Genomic DNA, 27,664 nt, shown 5'->3' with positions numbered 1-27,664 from the left:
CTCTTGTAGTCATCGTCATATCAAAAAAGTGTCTTATATAATTTTATTGCAGTTATTTATTTGACCATTTTACCATCTTGAGGGCAGGGAAGAGCTACAGGCAAGTGTACGGCTTAGGTTTGAGGGCCATGTCATACTTACAATGTTATAATTTAAGATACATGGCACACAGATTACCTGTTCTTAAATCAAAGCACTGCAAGAGCAAACTGGATCTCTGCAGAAAACTTGTGCTTCCTTTATTATGCTTTCAAATTGCTTAAAGATTGATCCTAGTGTAGGAGGCCCTAGAAAGCCTCCGACACTAGTGCCATGTACGTTTCAGGGTTTGTCCTGGATACTGTGACGACTATTGTGTCAGACAACATAAACAGTGGTTCAGTCCATGTGCTTTAGCACAAGATGATAACCCAGTTAATGAAATGCCTGTACAGTTTCTCCCTCATCAATAGCTTTTACGGGTATTGGTAGTATGTATTGATGGAAATGCAGGAGGCTATTGTGCTTACATTATTTCAGGGTTATACAATTTTGCATATTAGTCCAACTCCATAGAGTTATGGCAGTTCTAAATTCCTGGCCCAAAAATTTGAGGAATCCTCCTACATATGAGCGATAATTGGTTGATGTTAACCCCAACAATATTCAGTACAGCATATCTGTGTACATTTTTCATGTCTTGATGGTTGATTAATGGTGAAATAACTTTCCTCAACCACAACTCAGTCGATAAGCCAGAGAGGATGTCTCTAGTTTTATATTAATAAGTCATATCTACAATACTTCTCTCTCTCTCTCTCTCTCTCTCTCTCTCTCGTGGTTCACAGTTACTTGGAGTGGCGTTCCTTGGCATAGGGCTTTGGGCATGGAGCGAGAAGGTGAGTCCAGCTGAGATCCCTGGGTGTCCTGTATCCTCTAGATAACTAATGATCTGCTAGCTGACTGCTCAGAGAATTCGAAACACATTGCAAGTGTCTGCAGGTATAGTGCATTATGATGCAGTTATAATGCATTGTAAGACTTTTTGAGCATAATGTCTTATAATTATTTAATAATGATCCAGACTAAATACCAGCCAATTTGAGTCAGTTGAAATGTTCATACATTAACTTACAACATTATAAGCCTGTTTATAACACATTATAAAGGCTCATATACATGCTTATAACAAGTTATAAAGCATTAGGCTTGCAGGCTTTAAGTGTTACAGAAGAGATCCTAGTGTTATTTATTATATCTGTTCTACCAATAAAGATGTATCATATGTCATGGTAATAGATCACAGGTTTATAAATCTATGACGAGACTGACCCATGTTAAAGAGAGTTCCACATCCATCTGCCCTGCATGAGATCATTTCTGTAAAAGAAAACTGGAAACACTGGAGTTTTCCAGTGGGAAGCATGACTTCACAATGGCTCCTGAATGGATTGGACACATTCACAGGTTCATTTGTATTTATTAGGGATACCCATTTTTTCATTGTGCTTTCTCCTCTTTTGGCTCATATTTCCAAGCTGTCATGAAGGCGGCGTATAGTACATATCCTGGTGTGGATGTGTGCGTGCATGCATGTATATGTTTTTTTTATTTATTTAACTAGGCAAGCCAGTTAAGAACAAATTCCTATTTACAATGACGGCCTCCCCCGACCAAACCCAGATGACGCTGGGCCAATTGTGCGCCGCCTTATGGGACTCCCAGTCACGGCTGGATGTGATTCAGCCTGGATTTGAACTAGGGACTGTAGTGACGCCTCTTGCACTGAGATGCAGTGCCTTAGACCGCTGTGCCACTCGGGAGCCCGAAATGCTCGTGTCTTTGTCATGAAAGTCCTAGAGTGGAATCATTTTTGTATGTCCAATAAGGTCTCCATTGCTCAAGCTCCATGTTTCAAACTCTATAAAACAGTTGACATGATTGACTATGAATAAATAACATGACTAACTGACTCTTCATGAGTCAATTATATCTAGTGATTTCTCTGTCTCTCTCTCTCTCTCTCTCTAGGGTGTGCTCTCCAACATCTCGTCCATCACAGACCTGGGGGGCTTTGACCCCGTCTGGCTCTTCCTGGTGGTGGGAGGAGTTATGTTTATCCTTGGCTTTGCCGGCTGTATCGGAGCACTGAGGGAGAACTCTTTCCTTCTCAAGTTTGTATGTTCTCCTTTTTATTCGAGACCATTATATTTTACATTGATATGACATAACATTGGAAGTATTTTTCTTCCCCCTGTCAATACTTAACCCTACCCTACCAAGCAATTATACAGTTGAAGTCGGAAGTTTACATACACTTAGGTTAGAGTCATTAAAACTCATTTTTCACCCACTCCACAAATTTCTTGTTAACAAACTATAGTTTTGGCAAGTCGGTTAGGACATCTACTTTGTGCATGACACAAGTAATTTTTCCAACAATTGTTTACAGAAAGATTATTTCACTTATAATTCACTGTATCACAATTCCAGTGGGTTAGAAGTTTACATACACTAAGTTGACTGTGCCTTTAAACAGCTTGGAAAATTCCAGAAAATTATGTCATGGCTTTAGAAGCTTCTGATAGGCTAATTGACATCATTTGAGTTAATTGGAGGTGTACCTGTGGATTTATTTCAAGGCCTACCTTCACACTCAGTGCCTCTTTGCTTGACATCATGGGAAAATCAAAAGAAATCAGCTAAGACCTCAGAAACAAATTGTAGACCTCCACAAGTCTGGTTCATCCTTGGGAGCAATTTCCAAATGTCTGAAGGTACATTTACATTTTAGTCATTTAGCAGACGCTCTTATCCTGAGCGACTTACAGTAGTGAATGCATACATTTCAATTTTAATTTTATATTTCTTTGTACTGGCCCCCCGTGGGAATCGAAACCACAACCCTGGTGTTGCACACACCATGCTGGAGTTGCAAACACCAAAAATTGCAGACCTCCACAAGTCTGCTTCATCCTCGGGAGCAATTTCCAAATGCCTGAAGGTACTACGTTCATCTGTACAAACAAGAGTACGCAAGTATAAACACCATGGGACCACGCAGCCGTCATATTGCTCAGGAAGGAGACGCGTTCTGTCTCCTAGAGATGAACGTGCCTTGGTGCAAAAAGTGCAAATCAATCCCAGAACAACAGCAAAGGACCTTGTGAAGATGCTGGAGGAAACCGGTACAAAAGTATCTATATCCACATTAAAATGAGTCCTATATCGACATAACCTTAAAGGCCACTCAGCAAGGAAATAATCACTGCTCCAATACCGCCATAAAAAAGCCAGACTATGGTTTGCAACTGCACATGGGGACAAAGATCGTACCTTTTGGAGAAATGTCCTCTGGTCTGATGAAACAAAAATATAACGTTTTGGCCATAATAATCGTTATGTTTGGAGGAAAAAGGGGGATGCTTGCAAGCCGAAGAACACCTTTCCAACCGTGAAGCACAGGGGTGGCAGCATCATGTTGTGGGGGTGCTTTGCTGCAGGAGGGACTGGTGCACTTCACAAAATAGATGGCATCATGAGGGGGGAAATTTATGTGGATATTTTGAGGCAACATCTCAAGACATCGGTCAGGAAGTTAAAAGCTTGGTCGCAAATGGGTCTTCCAAATGGACAATGACCCCAAGCAAAATGGCTTAAGGACAACAAAGTCAAGGTATTGGAGTAGCCATCACAAAGCCCTGACCTCAATCCCATAGAAAATGTGTGAGCAGAACTGAAAAAGTGTGTGCGAGCAAGGAGGCCTACAAACCTGACTCAGTTACACCAGCTCTGTCAGGAGGAATGGGCCAAAAAATTCACCCAACTTATTGTGGGAAGCTTGTGGAAGGCTACCTGATAGGTTTGACCCAAGTTAAACAATTTAAAGGCAATGCTACCAAATACTAATTGAGTGTATGTAAACTTCTGACCCACTGGGAATGTGATGAAAGAAATAAAAGCTGAAATAAATAATTTTCTCTACTATTATTCTGACATTTCACATTCTTAAAATAAAGTGGTGATCCTAACTGACCTAAAACAGGGAATTTTTACTGGGATTAAATGTCAGGAATTGTGAAAAACTGAGTTTAAATGTATTTGGCTTGGGTGTATGTAAACTTCTGACTTCAACTGTAGGTCCACTACAATGTGTGTACTAAACCATAGCACACAGCCTTACGGCACAAATGTGTGTTTTTGTTTTGTTTGGACTGGTGAATTATTGCTCGCAATTATGTCTTTAATGATGTATTTTATTACATTGTGATGTCTTTTATGAAGTCATGGTTAGGTCAGTTTGTATAAGGACGTTTTGTTAACATCTTTTTAACAACCAGAAAAGAGGATGTCTTTATCAGGTCGTAATATGGTTGAACAGATATCAACCAAATTCTTTCCCATGACTTCTTGATGTCATCATGAAAGAGACCTTGGGTAACAGAGACAATTTGGTTGTAATCTGGTTATATGATGACTTCTCAAACAGAAAACCAGTTTAACAACCAGAATTTTTTCCCCTCTGGGGATTGGTGGGCCTTTGATATAAATATGGTACACTCTTAGAAAAAAAGGTGCTATCTAGAACCTTAAAGGGTTCTTTCGGCTGTCCCCAAAGGAGAACCCTTTGAAGAACCTTTTTGTTTCTAGGTAGAACCCTTTTGGGTTCCATGTAGAACCCTTTCCACAGAGGGTTTTACATGGAACTCAAAAGGCTTCTACCTGAAACCAAAAAGCTTTATCCTATGGGGACAGCCGAAGAACCCTTTCGGAATCCTTTTTTCCAGGAGTGTAGATGAAAGGGAGGTTTAGGTTTATGACAAAAAGCTTTATATTAAGAGTCTTATAAATCAAGGCAACATCTTAGAAAATGTCAATGCAATGTTGAATGGATTGGCAATGAATTGTTAGAGGTACAGAATAGATTCATTCACTCTCTGATGGCTTGGTTACACCCCCGGGTTCTCTTGAACTGGGTGATGGAAGGGGTAGCTGATAGTAGAAAGCTTGAAAACAACAACAGTGATTACTAATGTGTTTGCATAATATATTTGGTTGGCGGTGTTGATTAGCTCTGTTTTTTTAAGTTCAGTTGCTTTATCTTCAAATATGTAGCATTTGTTCATGTTTCATATACTGTGATATGCTTCTATCCAGTGGGGAAAAGTTGGAATGCAAAAACATAATGACTTCATGTCCTGGCTGTAAACTGGTTTGCTGTAGAGATCACATCATTTTCTCATGATGTCATAACCAAGTGTTGTGCCTGGAATATCATTAAATGGGAAGACAGTTATTTAATCAAATCAATTCTCTAGGTGTAATTATTATTACGCGATTAAACTAATCATGTAAACTTTAATTAACTAGGAAGTCGGGGCACCACATAATTGTTTTTATAGAGTATTTCCTGAATTGACTCTTCAGATATTTTCATATCTTATCGAGTACAGTCTTTCATTAATGATTAGAAATCTTTACCTTTCGTTAGTCTTATTCCAAACGTCGTAAAATTCTTGGTTATCTTCATGAACTCTAGCATAAATTATGAATCAGCGATATACAAATTAGCTTATTTATTTACTAACTAACTTAATCAATCACAGAAATACATAACAAACAAACAGTAGATATTGGTTACTAACACAATGCATTGATAACATAATAGAAAAGTCCCTAGTGAGCTAAGCCGATATGACGGCTTGGTAGACAAAAGAAAAGGGGTGGGGATTGAGAAAGAGCGGGAGAACAGAATGGATAACTACACTCATAGAAATTGCTAATACTTTACATGAACGACAGCTCATTCGAAAATAAATAGCAATTTACATATTTACGAGTGTATGTCTTGCTGTCTCTCTTTGTGGTCGCCAGGTCCATCTGCTGGAGAGCGTCAATAGAAAAGTCTCTGGTTGCGTTTCCCCGAAGATCAAAGTCGTAGGTGGTTAGTATAGATACTTTAGAGTACCATTCGGGAATGTTAGAATAGATGTTCTTCTGCGGTTGTCGGTATTCTCGTTCTAGGTTTACGTCATTTCTAGCTGCAGACTAGTAATTTGTTTGTCTAGAATTTCTCACTTATTCTGTAGTGATCGATAGTCTCAGAGTTGAACCATTTCCAGCCGTGTAGCCAATGCTCCGCGTGGTATGGGCTTCTGGTCTTGTAGTTTTAACCAATTTTACACATAGCTTCAGCTGCATGTTTTGTAGTCTAATGTGAATTTCATCAGGATTGGGTTTTATACACTTCAGAGAAAAGGGCGGTCCATGACGCCGATGTAATGTCTATGCTCACGTGGGCGTGGCCATTGATTTGGTTAACTGTATGAAAACCTTCATTTTCTCATTTAGAAGGTTAACATCACATTACATCTTTCCACAAATAGTTTCATGTTTAGTCACATATGTTTCACAATATTTAGCTGTAAACCTGACAGCCGGGAAATGTACACATTAAGAGATACAGTTATGTATGATTCCTGTCCTTCATGAGATCACCAAATGAAACAACTTTGTTCATTAAATACCCACGGACCATTCCCATATTCTCAAAAATAGAAATTTTGTTTAACCCTCCAATTTTGGGGATTAGGAGTTGAACAAAGAGAAACTCTTTGTTCCGAGGAGTTGAACAAAGAGAAACTCTTTGTTCCACTGTGAAATCCCCTCTCCCCATACTGCATGTCCAAAGGGGGAGAGAGTCCCTTCCAGGAATTTACGACCTGTTGTTAAGTCATAAAACTGTGGAGGGGGGGGGGGCTATGATCCTCACCCCAGGGCACGTCATGACACAAGTCAGGGAAAGACATCATATTTTGTTTGTAATCTGGTCAGATAACAACCAGTTAAAGGACATGTTTTTCTGGTTGCTATAATGACGTTTAGCACTGTTGGGAGATTTGGAAAGCCATAGGCAATCAGTCAACAATATAATAATACTTGTATTATAAATATTCATCTTTAATTTACAATCTGTAGATACTAAGTGATTTGAAAGGTTCAGAATTTATGTGAAACATCACAACACAGTTGAAAAATATATGGCACATGGAAATCATAAGAGTGTGGTTTACAGAAATAGGTGGGATGGACTGAGAGTAGCTGAGGGGTGGGTTTAAAAGCTCATTCTATAATAGTTATGACTGAAAACACTAGACGTCGACGGATTATGATTTTTCAACGCCGATACTGATTATTGGAGGGCCAAAAAAGCCGATGCCGATTAATCGGCCAATTTTTTTATTTTATTTATTTATTTGTAATAATGACAATTACAACAATACTGAATGAACACTTATTTTAACTTAATATAATACATCAATAAAATCAATTTAGCCTCAAATAAATAAGGAAACATGTTCAATTTGATTTAAATAATGCAAAAACAAAGTGTTGGAGAAGAAAGTAAAAGTGCAATATGTGCCATGTAAAAAAGCTAACGTTTAAGTTCCTTGCTCAGAACATGAGAACATATGAAAGCTGGTGGTTCCTTTTAACATGAGTCTTCAATATTCCCAGGTAAGATGTTTTAGGTTGTAGTTATATTATAGGAATTATAGGACTATTTCTCACCTATACGATTTGTATTTCATATACCTTTGACTATTGGATGTTCTTATAGGCACTTTAGTATTTCCAGTGTAACAGTATAGCTTCCGTCCCTCTCCTCGCTCCTACCTGGGCTCGAACCAGGAACACATCGACAACAGCCACCCTCGAAGCAGCGTTACCCATGTACAGGAAGGGAAAAAACTACTCCAAGTCTCAGAGCGAGTGACGTTTGAAATGCTATTAGCGTGCACCCGGCTAACTAGCTAGCCATTGCACATCGGTTACACCAGCCTCATCTTGGGAGTTGAAAGGCTTGAAGTCATAAACAGTGCAATGCATTGCGAAGGGCTGCTGGCAAAACGCACGAAAGTGCTATTTTGAATGAATGCTTACGAGCCTGCTGCTGCCTACCACCGCTCAGTCAGACTGCTCTATCAAATCATAGACTTAATTATAACATAATAACACACAGAAACACGAGCCTTATGTCATTAATATGGTCGAATCCGGAAACTATCATCTCGAAAACATAACGTTATTCCTGTTACATTGCACAACCTTCAGTGTTATGTCATAATTACGTAAAATTCTGACAAATTACCCAAAGTGTTGCATATACCCTGACTGCGTGCAATGAACGCAAAATGACACAATTTCACCTGGTTAATATTGCCTGCTAACCTGGATTTCATTTAGCTAAATATGCAGGTTTAAAAATATATACTTCTGTGTATTGATTTTAAGAAAGGCATTGATGTTTATGGTTAGGTACAGTTGTGCAACGATTGTGCTTTTTTCGCAAATGCACTTTTGTTAAATCATCCCCGTTTGGCGATGTCGGCTGTCTTTGTTAGGAAGAAATAGTCTTCACAGTTCGCAACGATTTTAAGAAAGGCATTGATGTTTATGGTTGGAGCAACGTGTACCTAAGCGATTATATACAACGCAGGACAGGCTAGATAAACTAGTAATATCATCAACCATGTGTAGTTAACTAGTGATTATGATTGACTGATTGTTTTTTATAAGATAAGTTCAATGCTAGCCAGCAACTTACCTTAGCTTCTTACTGCATTCGCGTAACCTCGTGGAGTGCAATGTAAAGCAGGTGGTTAGAGCGTTGGACTAGTTAACCATAAGGTTGCAAGATTGAATCCCTGAGCTGACAAGGTAAAAATCTGTTGTTCTGCTCCTGAACAAGGCAGTTAACCCACCGTTCCTAGGCCGTCATTGAAAATGAGAATGTGTTCTTAACTGACTTGCCTAGTTAAATAAAGGTCTAAAAAAAAATAATGTTTTTTTAAATCGGCCAAATCGGCGTCCAAAAATACCGATTTCCGATTGTTATGAAAACTTGAAATCGGCCCTAATTAATCGCCCATTCCGATTAATCGGTCGACCTCTAGAAAACACGATATATATATAATGTATACGGAATGTGTTTAAGTATTATCTATCCAGATATAATGTATATCAAATAACTATATTCTTGCTATGTAACTACTGTGAAAAAAGTGCCATTTATGTAAAACGTGTGTAGAATGTACATGTAACAAAAAAAATTTAAAGTTATTTTTGTACTCCGAAGAGGGGAGATGGGACACAATTTAAAAGAAATTGAAAATAATAAAAATACATTTACAAAAGGTCCTATCGCAACCAGTATACAACCTGATCATTAAGTGATTTGAACCAATTTTTCTTGCTGGGTATCCCATATTAAATGTTGGCCAATGTCACTCTGTTCCAGTTCTCTGTGTTCCTGGGGATCATCTTCTTCCTGGAGCTGACAGCTGGAGTCTTGGCCTTCGTCTTCAAGGACTGGATAAAGGACCAGCTCAACTTCTTCATCAACAACAACATCCGGGCATACCGGGATGACATTGACCTACAGAATCTCATAGATTTCACCCAAGAATATGTAAGAGCAGTTATTTTTTTTCACAACTGTCTTTCTGTGTGATAAGATTAATAATTTACTGGTGCACCCAGTGGTGTATTGGGGGCTATACGCAGGTACAGTGCCTTTGGAAAGTGTTCAGAACCCTTTACTTTTCCACATTTTGTCACGTTACAGCCTTATTCTAAAATGGATTAAAAAATAATAATAATTCTCTCATCAATCTACACACTAACCCATAATGACAAATAAAAAAAACCCATTTTTTATATATTTTAGCAAATGTATAAAAAATGTAATACTGAAATATCACATTTTCATACAGTTGAAGTCGGAAGTTTACATACACTTAGGTTGGTGTCAATAAAACTCGTTTTTCAACCACTCCACAAATTTCTTATTAACAAACTATAGTTTTGGCAAGTCGGTGAGGACTACTTTCTGCATGACACAAATAATTTTTCCAACAATTGTTTACAGAAAGATTATTTCACTTATAATTCACTGTATCACAATTCCAGTGGGTCAGAAGTTTACATACACTAAGTTGACTGTGCCTTTAACCTCTATGGGCTAGGTGGGACGCTAGCGTGCCACCCGTGGTGCACTCCATCAACAGCAGGTGCATTTCAAGAGCGGCAAATTTGAATCCAAATAAATGTCAAAATTCAAATTTTTCAAACATACAACTATTTTACACCCTTTGAAAGATAAACATCTCCTTAATCTAACCACGTTTTACGATTTCAAAAAGGTTTTACGGCGAAAGCATAAATTTAGAGTATGTTAGGACAGTACATTTACAAGAGTTGTGTGTAATGTTTTGTCAATTCAAAGACAGGTTCACCAAAACCATAAAACCAGCTAAAATGATGCACTAACCTTTTACAATCTCCATCAGATGACACTCCTAGGACATTATGTTAGACAATGCATGCATTTTTAGTTCTATCAAGTTCATATTTATATCCAAAAACAGCGTTTTACTATGGCATTGATGTTGAGGAAATCGTTTCCCTCCAATAACCGGCAGTCAAGTCAGCGTCACAAATTAAATAATTAAAATTAGAAAACATTGGTAAAATATTATATTGTCATTTAAAGAATTATAGATTTACATCTCTTGAACGCAATCAACTTGCCAGATTTAAAAATAACCTTACTGGGAAATCACACTTTGCAATAATCTGAGCACTGCGCCCAGAAAAGAGAGATCTAAAATCGAAAATACTATGTAAATAATCCATTACCTTTGATTCTCTTCATCAGATGTCATTTCCAGGTATCACAGGTCCATAACGAATGTAGTTTTGTTCAAAAAAGCTCATCATTTATGTCCAAAAATCTCCGTCTTGTTAGCACATGATCTAAGCCAGCCGGACTTCTCGTCATGAACGAGGGGAAAAAATATATTTCCGTTCGTTCAAACATGTCAAACGTTGTATAGCATAAATCATTAGGGCCTTTTTTAACCAGAACATGAATAATATTCAAGGTGGACGAATGCATACTCTTTTATAACGTATTGGAACGAGGGTACCCAACATGAACTCGCGCACCAGGTGTCTAATGGGACATCATCGTTCCATGGCTCTTGTTCGGTCAGATCTCCCTCCAGAAGACTCAAAACACTTTGTAAAGGCTGGTGACATCTAGTGGAAGCAATAGGAAGTGCCAAAATATTCCTCAGCCCCTGTGTTTTTCAATGGGATAGGTTTAAAGGTAATACAACACATCAGGTATCCACTTCCTGTCAGAAAATGTCTCAGGGTTTTGCCTGCCAAATGAGTTCTGTTATACTCACAGACACCATTCAAACAGTTTTAGAAACTTTAGAGTGTTTTCTATCCATATATAATAAGTATATGCATATTCTAGTTACTGGGTAGGATTAGTAACCAGATTAAATCGGGTACATTTTTTTTATCCAGACGTGCAAATGCTGCCCCCTAGCCCTAACAGGTTAACCTCTTACATCTAGACGTTCCACTAGCGGAACACCTGCTCCAATATCCAATGATAGGCGTGGCGCGAATTACAAATTCCTCAAAAATACAAAAACTTCAATTTTTCAAACATATGACTATTTCACAGCATTTTAAAGACAAGACTCTCCTTTATCTAACCACACTGTCCGATTCAGAACTAGCATACCCCCCGCAAACTTCCGGAGAATTTACTAACAATTTACTAAATTACTCACGATAAACGTTCACAAAAAGCATAACAATTATTTTAAGAATTATAGATACAGAACTCCTCTATGCACTCGATATGTCCGATTTTAAAATAGCTTTTTGGTGAAAGCACATTTTGCAATATTCTAAGTACATAGCCCAGCCATCACGGGCTAGCTATTTAGACACCCGGCAAGTTTAGCCTTCACCAAAATCAGATTTACTATTACAAAAGTTTGATTACCTTTTGTTGTCTTCGTCAGAATGCACTCCCAGGACTGCTACTTCAATAACAAATGTTGGTTTGGTCCAAAATAATCCATCGTTATATCCGAATAGCTGCGTTTTGTTCGTGCGTTCCAGAAACTATCCGAAATGGTAAATCAGGGTCGTGCGCATGCCGCATTTCGTGACAAAAAAATTCTAAATATTCCATTACCGTACTTCGAAGCATGTCAACCGCTGTTTAAAATACATTTTTATGCAATTTATCTCATAAAAAAGCGATAATATTCCGACCGGGAATCTCCTTTTCGGTAAACAGAGGAAAAAACACAAAGACGGGGGCGGCCAGTGCACGCGCCTAAGCCCACTGTCCCTTGATCGGCCACTTGAGAAAGGCGATAATGTGTTTCAGCCTGGGGCTGGAATGACGACATTCAGGTTTTTCCCGGGCTCTGAGAGCCTTTTGGAGCCGTGGGAAGTGTCACGTTACCGCAGAGATCCTTTGTAATGGAATGAGATGTCAAAGAAAGACAATAAATGGTCAGACAGGCCACTTCCTGTAAAGGAATCTCTCAGATTTTGACCTGCCATTTGAGTTCTGTTATACTCACAGACACCATCCAAACAGTTTTAGAAACTTTGGAGTGTTTTCTATCCAAAGCCAATAATTATATGCATATTCTAGTTACTGGGCAGGAGTAGTAACCAGATTAAATCGGGTACGTTTTTTATCCAGCCGTGAAAATACTGCCCCCTAGCCATAACAGGTTAAACAGCTTGGAAAATTCCAGAAAATTATGTCAAGGCTTTAGAAGCTTCTGATAGGCTAATTGACATCATTTGAGTCAATTGGAGGTGTACCTGTGGATTTATTTCAAGGCCTACCTTCACACTCAGTGCCTCAGCTAAGACCTCAGAAACAAATTGTAGACCTCCACAAGTCTGGTTCATCCTTGGGAGCAATTTCCAAATGTCTGAAGGTACATTTACATTTTAGTCATTTAGCAGACGCTCTTATCCTGAGCGACTTACAGTAGTGAATGCATACATTTCAATTTTAATTTTAATTTTATATTTCTTTGTACTGGCCCCCCGTGGGAATCGAAACCACAACCCTGGTGTTGCACACACCATGCTGGAGTTGCAAACACCATGCTCTACCAACTGAGCCACAGGGAAGACTACCACGTTCATCTGGACTACCAAGTTCATCTGTACAAACAAGAGTACGCAAGTATAAACACCATGGGACCACACAGCCGTCATACTGCTCAGGAAGGAGACGCGTTCTGTCTCCTAGAGATGAACGTACTTTGGTGAAAAAAGTAGAAATCAATCCCAGAACAACAGCAAAGGACCGTGTGAAGATGCTGGAGGAAACAGGTACAAAAGTATTTATATCCACAGTAAAACGAGTCCAATATCGACATAACCTGAGAGGCCGCTCAGCAAGGAAGAAGCCACTGCTCCAAAACCGGCATAAAAAAGCCAGACTACGATTTGCAACTGCACATGGGGACAAAGATAGTACTTTTTGGAGAAATGTCCTCTGGTATGATGAAACAAAAATAGAACTGTTTGGCCATAATGACCATTGTTATGTTTGGAGGAAAAAGGGGGATGCTTGCAAGCCGAAGAACACCTTCCCAACCGTGAAGCACGGGGGTGGCAGCATCATGTTGTGGGGGTGCTTTGCTGCAGGAGGGACTGGTGCACTTCACAAAATAGATGGCATCATGAGGGAGGAAAATGATGTGATTATATTGAAGCAACATCTCTGACATCAGTCAGGAAGTTAAAGCTTGGTCATAAATAGGTCTTCCAAATGGGCAATGACCCCAATCGTACTTCAAAAGTTGTGGCAAAATGGCTTAAGGACAACAAAGTCAAGGTTTTGGAGTGGCCATCACAAAGCCCTGACCTCAATCCCATAGAAAATTTGTGGCCAGAAATGAAAAGTCGTGTGCGAGCAAGGAGGCCTACAAACCTGACTCAATTACACCAGCTCTGTCAGGAGGAATGGGCCAAAATTCACCCAACATATTGTGGGAAGCTTGTGGAAGGCTACCCGATAGGTTTGACCCAAGTTAACCTCTCTAGGGGAGGTGGGACGAAATTGTCCCACACTATTCAACAGCCAGTGACAAATCAGAGCGCCAAATTTAAAACCACAAAATGTCATAATTCAAAGTTCTCAAACATAGGACTATTTTACACCATTTTATAGATACACTTCTCCTGAATCGAACCACGTTGTCCGATTTCCAAAAGGCTTTACAGCGAAAGCAAAACATTAGATTATGTTAGGAGAGTACATAGACACAAATAATCACACAGCCATTTTCCAAGCAAGCATATATGTCACATAAACCCAAACCACAGCTAAATGCAGCACTAACCTTTGATGATCTTCATCAGATGACCCTCCTAGGACATTATGTTATACAATACATGCATGTTTTGTTCAATCAAGTTCATATTTATATCAAAAAACAGCTTTTTAAATTAGCATGTGATGCTTCCCTGTGGCTCAGTTGCTAGAACATGGTGTTTGCAACGCCAGCATGGTGTGTGCAACGCCAGGGTTGTGGGTTCGATTCCCACGGGGGGCCAGTACAAAAAAATTAAAATAAATGCATGAAATGAAATGTATGCATTCACTACTGTAAGTCGCTCTGGATAAGAGCGTCTGCTAAATGACTAAAATGTAAATGTAATGTTCAGAACTAGCATTCACTTCCGGTGAATTTACTAAATTACTCACGATAAACGTTGACAAAATACAGAACAATTATTTTAAGAATTATAGATACAGAACTCCTTTGTGCAATCGAGGTGTCCGATTTTAAAATAGATTTTCGGTGAAAGCACATTTTGCAATATTCTGAGTACATAGCCCAGCCATCACGGCTAGCTATTTAGACACCCACCAAGTTTAGCCCTGACCAAACTCCGATTTACTATTACAAAAGTTTGATTACCTTTGATGTTCTTCGTCAGAATGCACTCTCAGGACTGCTACTTCAATAACAAATGTTGGTTTGGTCCAAAATAATCCATCGTTATATCCAAATAGCGGCGTTTTGTTTGTGCGTTCAAGACACTATCCGAAGTGTAAATAAGGGTCACGAGCATGGCGCAATTCGTGACAAAAAAATTCTAAATATTCCATTACCGTACTTCGAAGCATGTCAACCGCTGTTTAAAATCAATTTTTATGCAATTTTTCTCGTAAAAAAGCGATAATATTCCGACCGGGAATCTGCGTTTAGGTAAACAGACAAAAGAAAACAAAGCATTCTGTCGACGCGGGCATGAGCCTGAGTCTCACAGTACTGTGACCAGCCACTACCCAAACGCGCTACTTTTTTTCAACCAGAGCCTGCAAAGCCACGATTCAGCTTTTTGCCGCCTTCTGAGAGCCCATGGGAGCCGTAGGAAGTGTCACGTAACAGCAGAGATCCTCTGTAATGGATAGAGATAATCAAGAAGGGCAAGAAATTGTCAGACAGGCCACTTCCTGCATGGAATCTTCTCAGGATTTGGCCTGCCATATGAGTTCTGTTATACTCACAGACACCATTCAAACAGTTTTAGAAACTTTAGGGTGTTTTCTATCCAAAGCCAATAATTATATGCATATTCTAGTTACTGGGCAGGAGTCGTAACCAGATTAAATCGGGTACGTTTTTTATCCAGCCGTGTCAATACTGCCCCCTAGCCCTAACAGGTTAAAATACATTTTTATGCTACTTTTCTCGTAAAATAGCGATAATATTCCAACCGGGCAACGTTGTATTCATTCAAAGGCTGAAATAAAAAAATTGAGAAGTCTCGTGAACGCTCATCTCAGTCTCACTGTCCCCAGGCTGACCACTCACAAACAGAGCTGCTGTACTTAGCCCTGAGACAGCAGACACCCCATTCCACTTTCTGGCGGCTTTAGAGAGCCAATGTAAGCCTTAGAAAGTGTCACGTTACAGCACAGATGCTGTATTTTCGATAGAGATGCAACAGAAGGACAACAAATTGTCAGACAGGGCACTTCCTGCATGGAATCTTCTCAGGTTTTGGCCTGCCGTATGAGTTCTGTTATACTCACAGACACCATTCAAACAGTTTTAGAAACTTTTGAGTGTTTTCTATAATTATATGCATATTCTAGTTTCTGGGCAGGAGTAGTAACCAGATTAAATCGGGTACCTTTTTTATCCGGCCGTGAAAATACTGCCCCCTATACCACAACAGGTTAAACAATTTAAAGGCAATGCTACCAAATACTAATTGAGTCTATGTAAACTTCTGACCCACTGGGAATGTGATGAAAGAAGTAAAAGCTGAAATAAATCATTCTCTCTACTATTATTCTGACATTTCACATTCTTAAAATAAAGTGGTGATCCTAACTGACCACTAAAACAGGGAATTTTTACTAGGATTAAATGTCAGGAATTGTGAAAAACTGAGTTTAAATGTATTTGGCTTGGGTGTATGTAAACTTTCGACTTCAACTGTAAGTATTCAGACCCTTCACTCAGTACTTTGTTGAAGCATCTTTGGCAGCGATTACAGCCTCGAGTCTTCTTGGGTATGACGCGACAAGCGTGGCACACCTGTATTTGGGGAGTTTCTCCCATTCTTCTCCGCAGATCCTCTCAAGCTCTGTCAGGTTGGATGGGGAGTGTCGCTCCACAGCTATTTTCAGGCTTCTCCGGAGATGTTCGATTGGGTTCAAGTCCGGGCTCTGGCTGGGCCACTCAAGGACATTCAGAGACTTGTCCCCGAGCCATTCCTTTGTTGTCTTGGCTGTGTGCTTAGGGTCGTTGTCCTGTTGGAAGGTGAACCTTCACCCCAGTCTGAGGTCATGAGCACTCTGGAACAAGTTCCCGGACATTTCTGGGGGGAATGGCCCTAGCCCTCACCCTTCGATCCAATAGGTCCCAGACGTGCTCAATGGGATTGAGATCCGGGCTCTTCGCTGGCCAAGGCAGAACACTGACATTCCTGTCTTGCAGGAAATCACACACAGAACGAGCAGTATGGCTGGTGGCATTGTCATGCTGGAGGGTCATGTCAGGATGAGCCTGCAGGAAGTGCACCACATGAGGGAGGAGGATGTCTTCCCTGTAAAGCACAGCGTTGAGATTGCCTGCAATGACAACAAGCTCAGTCCGATGATACTGTGGCACACCGCCCCAGACCATGACGAACCCTCCACCTCCAAATCGATCCCGCTCCAGAGTACAGGCCTCGGTTTAACGCTCATTCCTTCGATGATAAACGTGAATCCGACCATCACACCTGGTGAGACAAAACCGCGACTCGTCAGTGAAGAGCACTTTTTGCCAGCCCTGTCTGGTCCAGCAACGGTGGGTTTGTGCCCATAGGCGACGTTGTTGCCGGTGATGTCTGGTGAGTCTCCCTGTAGCGCTGTCTTAGGCGTCTCACAGTACGGACATTGCGATTTATTGCCCAGGCCACATCTGCAGTCCTCATGCCTCCTTGCAGCATGCATAAGGCACGTTCACACAGATGAGCAGGGAGCCTGGGCATCTTAGTTTTGGTGTTTTTCAGAGTCAGTAGAAAGGCCTCTTTAGTGTCCTAAGTTTTCATAACTGTGACCTTAATTGCCTACCGTTGTAAGCTGTTAGTGTCTTAACGACTGTTCCACAGGTGCATGTTCATTAATTGTTTATGGTTCATTGAACAAGTATTGGAAACGGTGTTTAAACCCTTTACAATGAAGATCTGTGAAGTTATTTGGATTTTTACGAATTATCTTTGAAAGACAGTGTCCTGAAAAAGGGACATTTCTGTTTAGTGACAGAAATAAGGGGTAAATACATGTACAAATGTAGTATAAGAAAGATTAGGATTTTTTTTATCTCTCAAATACAGGACAGACACAGAACAAACTTCCTTGTGATTGTTTTGGGGGACACTATCTGTTGTTCCATTTAGGGAATCTGTTATTGAATGCGTTTGTGTCACGTGTGCTCCTTCTCCGGCCTCTAGGTCACCAGGCAGCTTGTGATGGTGCACACCTGTCACCATCATTACGCGCACCTGTGCGTCATCACTCACCTGGACTCCATCACTTCCCTGATTACCTTCCCTATATATGTAACTCCCTTTGGTTCCTTCCCCAGGCATTATTGTTTCTGTTTCTGTGTCATGTCTGTATGTTGTCCGTGTTTCTTATTTTGTATTATGTTGTGTTTATTTATTAAAACACTCACTCCCTGAACTTGCTTCCCGACTCTCAGCGCACATCGTTCAAGAATAACCCCTCACCTAAGGTAAGCATCAGGGAGTGTTTTATTTTTGGGTCAGGTGGAATGATGACGGGTCCGGGGGCCGTTACAGGCTTTCATGTCTCAGCCAGATCGCCAGGCTTCCCAGCTCGTCAGGCTCTCATGCCTCAGCCAGCTCGTCAGACTTTCAAGCCTTCACCGGATCGCCAGGCTCCCCTGCTTCCACCGGCTCGTCAGGCTCTTGTGCTTCAGCCGGATTGCCAGGCTCCCCTGCCTCAGCTGGTCTGTCAGGTTCGCGCGTCCCAGCCGGCGACAGGTTCCCGCGCATCAGCAGGGTTGACTGGTCCGCTCCTGATCCCCAGGATCGTCCCTTGGGTTGGCGTCCTGAGGCTGGAGCCGAACGTGCCGGGGAGGGTCTACCGTCACGTATGCTCTCTCCGGTGCTCTAGGCGTCTCAGCCAGACTGACAGGTTTCCCGCAACTCAGCAGAGGTGACTGGTCCGCTCCTGATCCCGGGGATTGTAATTTTGGTCGGCGTCCTGCGGCTGTAGCCTCGTGTCGGGGAGGGGGTACTGTCACGTGTGCTCCCTCTCCGCCCTCTTGTTCACCAGGCAGCTCTTAATGGTGCACACCTGTCACCATCGTTCCGCGCACCTGCAAGTCATCACTCACCTGGACTCCATCACTTCCCTGATTACCTTCCCTATATATGTCACTCCCTTTGGTTCCTTCCACAGGTGTTATTGTTTCTGTTTCTGTGTTATGTCTGTGCGTTGTCTTTGTTTCTTATTTTGTATTATGTTGTGTTTATTTATTAAAATACTCACTCCCTGAACTTGCTTCCCGACTCTCACCGCACATTGTTACAGTTTGTATGGGCTAATAGCAGTAAGTAAGCAGTAAGCCAAATACAAATGTTAATTTTTAATTTTTTTTGTTACTTCAAGGGGTCTTAAAAATGAAATAGCAAAATTTGTTTGAATTTTAACAATTATTTGATGAAAAAATGGCTTTATGTCCTTTCAACTTATTATATCTGTCAGTAAAAGTTAACTAAGGCAACAAAAGTTTGGTCCGAAGTCTTGGTTGAATCTTTGCGATGCACAATTCAGACCCCAATAAACCTTCCCAATTAAATGTTCACTGCAAAGTAGGCAGAATGATATCATGATGATTTGTATCAATCGGGAGGGCATTTGTTAAAGCAAAGCGTGGGCAGCGGTGGCCGCTGATTGGCTGAATGTCCGTGACGCGAGGTGGTTGGAGTTGTCATCAAAGGAGCATGACAGAAACATGATGCCAAGTTTTTAACTACCGTTAGTTTCTTAGAAAATATACTGTATGAAGCAATCTGTGCATTTGAACAACAGTATAAATACACCTATTTCACTTTTGCATGTCAAAAACCGAATGACCACTGCTGCACATGCTGACGCTGTTTTGAACAGATTAGATTATGCTATTTAGAACAAGCAGCCAGCTCACGAACAAACAAGTGCACCAGGGAGAACGCAACAAGCATGCAGATGCAATAAGTGAAAACACATTATGTAACTGGGGATAGATAGCTAACATAATGTAACAAAGCATGATTAGCTAGCCAGTTAACTTTCATATTAATCTAGAAAGACTTGAAATTGGCATGGGTGCTAGCTAGCTGATTTTTAAAGGTAGATAACCGGTTAATTTGACAAAAAACATAAAAATATTTCTCAATGTTTCTCAAAATTACAGTAGCTGGCTAATTCAATTGATCATGCTTTGTGATACACCCAGTGCTTTGTAATTATGAGGGGTAGTTCACCCTCATAGCAAATAGCTGGCAAAACAATCCAAGCAATGTTCGCATGGCCTATGCGCCCACAGAGGCGAAGCTGCTACTGCTGGCAGTCACTGAGGGGCAGAGTAGCTCAACAGCTTGTTTTGAACATTTACCACACTTTTATGAGCATTTAAAACACAATCCATGAATTATATATATATATTTTAAAATAAAAATAGTGTAACTTTATTACAAGGTTTTTTCTTTTTTGTGGACCAATCACAAGTGGGGCACGGCCACTAATGCCCTAATGGGTGAGCCGCCGCTGACTGTGGGCCTACATTCAAATCAAATCAAATTGTATTTGTCACACGCACCAAATACAACATGTACCTTATTGTGAAATGCTTACTTACAAACCCTTTACCAACAATGCAGCTCAAGAAATAGAGGTAAGAAAACATTTCCTAAATAAAGCTAAAGTCCAAAATATAATAAAGTCAAAAAGTAATACAAGAAAATGACATAACAATAATGAGGCTATATACAGGGGGTACAAGTATTACATTTACATTACATTTAAGTCATTTAGCAGACGCTCTTATCCAGAGCGACTTACAAATTGGTGCATTCACCTTATGATATCCAGTGGAACAACCACTTTACAATAGTGCATCTAAATCTTTTAAGGGGGGGGGTTAGAAGGATTACTTTATCCTATCCTAGGTATTCCTTAAAGAGGTGGGGTTTCAGGTGTCTCCGGAAGGTGGTGATTGACTCCGCTGTCCTGGCGTCGTGAGGGAGCTTGTTCCACCATTGGGGTGCCAGAGTAGCTAACAGTTTTGACTGGGCTGTGCGGGAACTGTGCTTCCTCAGAGGTAGGGGGGCCAGCAGGCCAGAGGTGGATGAACGCAGTGCCCTTGTTTGGGTGTAGGGCCTGATCAGAGCCTGAAGGTATGGAGGTGCCGTTCCCTTCACAGCTCCGTAGGCAATCACCATGGTCTTGTAGCGGATGCGAGCTTCAACTGGAAGCCAGTGGAGAGAGCGGAGGTGCGGGGTGACGTGAGAGAACTTGGGAAGGTTGAACACCAGACGGGCTGCGGCGTTCTAGATGAGTTGTAGGGGTTTAATGGCACAGGCAGGGAGCCCAGCCAACAGCGAGTTGCACTAATCCAGACGGGAGATGACAAGTGCCTGGATTAGGACCTGCGCCGCTTCCTGTGTGAGGCAGGGTCGTACTCTACGAATGTTGTAGAGCATGAACCTACAGGATCGGGTCACCGCCTTGATGTTAGTGGAGAACGACAGGGTGTTGTCCAGGATCACGCCAAGGTTCTTAGCACTCTGGGAGGAGGACACAAGGGAGTTGTCAACCGTGATGGCGAGATCATGGAACGGGCAGTCCTTCCCCAGAAGGAAGAGCAGCTCCGTCTTGCCGAGGTTCAGCTTGAGCTGGTGATCCGTCATCCATACTGATATGTCTGACAGACATGCAGAGATGCGATTCGCCGCCTGGTTATCAGAAGGGGGAAAGGAGAAGATTAATTGTGTGTCGTCTGCATAGCAATGATAGGAGAGACCATGTGAGGATATGACAGAGCCAAGTGACTTGGTGTATAGCGAGAATAGGAGAGGGCCTAGAACAGAGCCCTGGGGGACACCAGTGGTGAGAGCACGTGGTGCTCTCGCCACGCCACCTGGTAGGAGCGACCTGTCAGGTAGGACGCAATCCAAGCGTGGGCCGCGCCGGAGATGCCCAGCTCGGAGAGGGTGGAGAGGAGGATCTGATGGTTCACAGTATCAAAGGCAGCAGATAGGTCTAGAAGGATGAGAGCAGAGGAGAGAGAGTTAGCTTTAGCAGTGCGGAGAGCCTCCGTGACACAGAGAAGAGCAGTCTCAGTTGAATGCCCAGTCTTGAAACCTGACTGATTAGGATCAAGAAGGTCATTCTGAGAGAGATAGCAAGAGAGCTGGCCAAGGACGGCACGTTCAAGAGTTTTGGAGAGAAAAGAAAGAAGGGATACTGGTCTGTAGTTGTTGACATCGGAGGGATCGAGTGTAGGTTTTTTCAGAAGGGGTGCAACTCTCGCTCTACTACTGAGTACTGAGTCAATGTGCGGGGGTACAGGTTAGTTGAGGTAATTTGTAAAGTGACTATGCAGAGATAATAAACAGCGAGTAGCAGCAGTGTAAAAACAAAGTGGGGGGGGGGGCAGGCAATGTAAATAGTCCAGGTGGCCATTTGATTAATTGTTCAGCAGTTTGATGGTTTGGGGGTAGAAGCTGTTAAGGAGCCTTTTGGGACTTGGTGCTCCGGTACCGCTTGCCATGCGGTAGCAGAGAGAAAAGTTTATGATTTGGTTGACTGGAGTCTTTTGATAATTTTTTGGGCCTTCCTCTGACACCGCCTACAATATATAGGTCCTGGATGTGAGGAAGTTTGCCCCCAGTGATATACTGGGCCATACGCACCACCCTCTGTAGCGCCTTACAGTCAGATGCCGAGCAGTTGCCATACCAGGCGATGATGCAACCGGTCAGGATGCTCTCGATGGTGCAGCTGTAGAACTTTTTGAGGATCTGGGGACCCATGCCAAATCTTTTCAGTCTCCTGCCCTCTTCACAACTGTCTTGGTGTGTTTGGCCCATGATAGTTTGTTGATGATGTGGACACCAAGGAACTTGACACTCTCGACCTGCTTCACTTCAGCCCCGTCGATGTTAATGGGGGCCTGTTCGGCCATCCTTTTCCTGAAGTCCACCAACAGCTCCTTACATTGTACTGTAGGCCTTTGACAGAAACACCACTAGCCAAATGGTCTGTTGCCCGTGTTCAGTTGATGAAAATCTATTTTGTATATTTTTCACTGACATCAAAAATGGTCTCCTGATATGGTTTAAGCATTGTTGTGGTCTTAAATTTTTTTTTTTTATTAAAATATTTAAAGTGTGATTTTAAGAGTCAAATCTAGAAAAAACTACAGTGCCTTCAAAAAGTATTCACACTCCTTAACTTTAATTCATTTGATATTTTGTGTCACTGGCCTTCGCACAATACCCCTAAATGTCAAAGTGGAATTATGTTTTTATAAATTTGTACAAATTAATAAAAAATGTAAAGCTGAAATGTCTTTAGTCAGTAAGTATTCAATGGCAAACCTAAATCAGTTCAGGAGTAAAAATTTGCTGAACAAGTCACATACATCTGTAAGGTCCCTCAGTCGAGCAGTGAATTTCAAACACAGATTCAACCACAAAGACCAGGGAGGATTTCCAATGCCTTGCAAAGAGACCACCTAATGGTAGATGGGTAAAAATACAAATAAAAAAGACACAAAATACAAATGAACATGTTGTGAATCAACTCTCAGTTTTTAACAGCATGTATGGGTTATTGATCTAGTTATTTTCAGAAGCTTCTGGCTAGCATTACCTAGCTAGCTAAATAACCAAATGCACATAAAACTGTATGTGGATTGACTACATAAGTTAATGGAAAGTAATGTAAGGGCGACACCCACTGTGATGCTAGTAGCAATTCAATTATGTGTGTTACTGAATGCAATGTTTACCTCTCAGTAATGCTGCGTTTATATGGTACGAGGTTGATGGCAAACCAGATGTCATTGTTTTCAATGAGAGCATGACGGTAAAGGCTGTTGAGGCTGGAGGTGAATGTCATTAGCCGCCGCAGTAGACGGCACTTGCCGCCAGAGTTCAAATATTTCATCTTTTGGTGTGTGCCATAGCTTTGCTTTCTACCTGATGTTGATTTGCAAAGTTTGTTTACTGAAATCACCATAGCAACTCATACCATTGTGCTAGCTTGCTTTTGCCGTCACTCTCTTTCTTGTCCGACTGGTATGCCGTTTTTTGCGTCCGTTGTCTAAGCTCAGCATAAGACGTTGTTGATGTCTAAACAGGATCTTGTTCTGTCTCTTTGGCCTTTCCAGTGGGAGTGTTGTGGAGCCTTTGGGGCAGACGACTGGAACTTGAACATCTACTTCAACTGCACTGATTCCAACCCAAGTCGCGAGAAGTGCGGAGTCCCCTTTTCATGCTGCACCAAAGACCCTGCAGTATGTGTTCTCTCACTTCACTGAACTATACCCACTATCTTCTGAAGTACAGACAGCTTTTATTGGAGTTGATCAGTCAGTACTTCAGTTATAAAATGCCCCATTCTAATGTCCAGCCACCAGCGTATTGTATTAGTTCATACCAATACACTTGAAATAGTAAAGTGGCCTGCGAACACACTTAGCAGAGTCAGTAGGTTAAAGCTCAATACCGTCCTAGTTGTTTCTCTCTGCCTAGTCAGAAGCCATGTTGTAGACTCTCTCTGTCAAACGCACTGGCTAGATTACAGCATTCAGATCGCAGTGTTTAGTCTTCTCAGAGGCTGCCGAACAGAATGTCCTATCTTAGCTCATGTCCCTTTTTAAGGGGCTAACGTCTCACAGTGGCTAACTTCACGTCACCATAAATCATACTCATACAACACAAACAAGGAGGGACACAACTAGCCTGTGCCGCACAGAACTCACTCATACTACAGCCAAACGGCACACAAATAGGCTACATAACCCTAGCTGAACCTTATTTGAAGATGTTTATGATGAAATCTATTTTTTTTAGCATGCAACAAGACCAGATGGCATGTAGCTTCAAATGACATTTCATTGCCTACAAGCACGTGCAAAATCCAAGTCCTTGACATTGACATTATCCATGATATTTGAAAAAGAACTAATGGTTTGGCTTACTCTACAGGTCAATATATATGCCTATATCAAGCTCATTAACAACCCCAGTTTTAGCAGCCCCTACATCCATTTCTATCTACTGTTTGCAAACTTGTCGCAGGTTTGGTTTTGAGTCAATTAGGCGAATGCTGTGAATATACCGTTTATAAATATCCTCTCTTTTATATTGTAGGAGGATGTCATTAACACCCAGTGTGGCTACGACATTCGAGCTAAAGCGGTGAGTTGAATCGTTATTATTGCAGAAAATATGGTATTTCCCAACAGTAACTAATTTGAGATCCCTGGAAATGCTGTGAAGTACTTAATCCAAGAGTCTGCACCTATATTCTAATTCGAAAGTTGCTGTTATTAGTGTTGAGCCGACACAGTGAGGCTGGTGCAATGCCTGAGTAGTAGAGGGGAAAACGTTCTTCAGAGACCTGCTCTTGCCTCTTGGATCAAAATGAATAATATTACATGGAAAGGGGGGACTTGATCCCTGATCAGCACTCCTACTCCGAGACACTTCATACAAACAGCCCAGAATCCAACATTACGGCAGTCTGTTCACTTGGAAGCAAGCTCTGGGAGCTTTTTCCACAGCATGGGGATAGGTTGTTTCATCAAAAGGCAGCCCTCAAAATAAAACAGTGGAATTGCGAAATAGGAATTGTAGAAAACTGTTTCCCATTAGCCATTGGCAGGTTGGTTCAGCTAGATGAGGTCATTCTTACTGCACTCCACCCAAGTCTAAGTCACAACACTGGTCTCACAGTCCATCACCACTCTCCCAGCCCCCATTTTACAACAGCTGGTTCCCTCAGTACTATGGGTTGCCTGGAATTACTCATGGTGGAGAAATGTGCTTTTGGCCAAGCACCATGGGAGAGAGAGTAATGTAAGGAAGGGGTGTATTTATTTTCCAAACATTACCCTCAAACTGTGAAAAGCATAAATTTGGAGTCTGTTTTGATAAGATTCAGGGACGGGAAGGTATTTCAACAAAAGGACACTGGGAACTGCAGGATGTTCATGGAATGGCCATTTGGTGAGATACAGTAAGCTCCAAAAGTATTGGGACAGTGACAAATGTTTTGTTGTTTTGGCTCTGTACTCCAGCACTTTGGATTTGAAATTATACAAACATTTTTGGTTAAAGGGCAGATTGTCAGCTTAATTTGAGGGTATTTTATTCATATCGGGGGAACCGTTTAAAAATTGCAGCACGATTTGTACATAGTCCCCCCATTTTAGGGGGACCAAAAAGTATTGTGACTAGGGCTGTTACGGTGACCGTATTACCGCCACACCAGCGGTCATGAGTCATGATGGCAGTCAAATTCCACGTGACCGTTTAGTCACGGTAATTAGGCTTCTTCAAGCTCTGATGCTGTTGATGGTCATTAGTCGCCTACCAAACTTGCTAATTGCCTGGTACTCAACACTCTATTTTCCCTCTAATCACTCCTACATCAATGCAAATGTTAGCGAATATCTAATCAAACACTTCACGAGAGCCCATGAGCTCATGTTGTGCAACATTTCTATAGGCTATGCAATTGCGTGAGAAAACAGAGTGATGGCCTCTATTAAAAAGAGGAGGTTCCCATCAGCTTTCTATAAGCTATGCCTACTATATTTATTTCTCAACTTTTCTAATATTAAGCACATTGCTTCTCTACAACAGCATGAAGATTAACAATGGGAATAGCATCCTCCATTCGCTATTTAAGTGCATAGATTACATGTATTTTTTTCTCTCCTGCCCCTGCTTCGAGACAGGTGCATGATAATGGTCCATTCTAAATAAATAAAAATTCACACATATATTATTTAGTATATGTAAAGACAAGATTAAATCAAGAATAGTCTGATTGTTGACAATATTAGGCTATCACTTGTGAATGATATATTTGCTGCCGGGAAATTCGAGGCATTTTTTCAAATCATTATTAGGGTCGCATCATGCAGCCTTAGAATATATAAAGAAATCTAAACATATAGCCCAACTTTGTATCACAACTCAAGTGGCCAAATAACTTCTTAAAGTTAAGCACATTAATCTGATTTACAACAGGTGTAGAGCCTAACTGGCATATATATGCAGCGAGTGAGTATCAAGTTTGAGTTTCAATATAATTTTAACCATTAAAATACACATTTATAATAAAAGCATTACATGCATAATCGCATTTGCAGTCACTTTTGAGGATGGTGTTTTCCTGCTAATGGAACATTTGCGCATATAGCCTATTGCCATGGTGCATTGCTGAGCTTATAATGTGAAGAAATAGCCTAATAGTTTAGCAACATTTTAAGTTAAACGTTCTGATCTGTTGCGTCATTACTTAAAACGTTTTTTTGTTTATGCTAGTGGTTGTATTCATTTGGGATCTATCGCATCCCACAACTGTCCCAGACTATGCTGGGAATATTTATTTCCCGCACAGAATAGGTCAACTTTTGTTCTATGGGGGATAGTAGATTGTGCGTTTGCTGTTCGTTAGGCCTACTTCTCTTGTTGATTGACAAAAGTAAATGTGGACAGTTTTTCCAATATCTTCAATTTGTGCTTCGGAGTTAGATAAGGACAGTTGTGTCCCCGATGTGTCTGTCTTCACTTATAGCCTATGAGAAATACCCGATCAGGTGACAGAGAGTGAGAGGTTCTTCGGAGCGCCCAGCTGGGAGAAGGGAATTATATTCAGCCCAAGGCCACAACAGCTACTGGACGCAAAAGGCATGGATTTTTTTAGGAGGCATTATGGCCACACAAAAAGTATGCCGCCATGAAATGTGATGCATTATCCAGTGCTTGTCAAATTTTGAGAGACTGATGAAGTGTGTACAGCCTGTGCAAAAAACAAAGCAGAGCTCATGCCTTTCAAATCATCATTAGAGTCGCATTATGCAGCCTTAGAATGTTTTAAAAATCAAAACATATGTTTGTTTCACAACTAAAGTTACATAAATAACTCTAAATTAAGCATATTGGAGTACCTGTTTCTTTATTAACCTCTCAACACAGAATAGCCGCATGTGCGCACTCCCCCAAATAATTTGGAGAA

At 41.1% G+C, this 27,664-nt stretch overlaps 1 protein-coding gene across 1 annotated transcript in view; it reads left to right on the top strand.

Moving 5' to 3' along the window:
- Nucleotides 1-27,664, top strand: part of LOC106602713 (tetraspanin-5) — a 42,065-nt gene that overhangs the window by 4,691 nt on the left and 9,710 nt on the right. Inside the window, exons 2-6 of the mRNA XM_014195513.2 lie at nt 828-878; nt 2,011-2,157; nt 9,281-9,451; nt 23,802-23,927; nt 24,787-24,834. Coding sequence (XP_014050988.1) covers nt 828-878; nt 2,011-2,157; nt 9,281-9,451; nt 23,802-23,927; nt 24,787-24,834 — 543 coding nt within the window. The remainder of the gene's footprint in view (nt 1-827; nt 879-2,010; nt 2,158-9,280; nt 9,452-23,801; nt 23,928-24,786; nt 24,835-27,664) is intronic.

Source organism: Salmo salar, chromosome ssa04 (genome assembly GCF_905237065.1).
Source record: "Salmo salar chromosome ssa04, Ssal_v3.1, whole genome shotgun sequence".
In the NCBI taxonomy this organism is placed as follows: Eukaryota; Metazoa; Chordata; class Actinopteri; order Salmoniformes; family Salmonidae; genus Salmo; species Salmo salar.
This window is presented reverse-complemented; position numbering and strand designations above follow the sequence as displayed.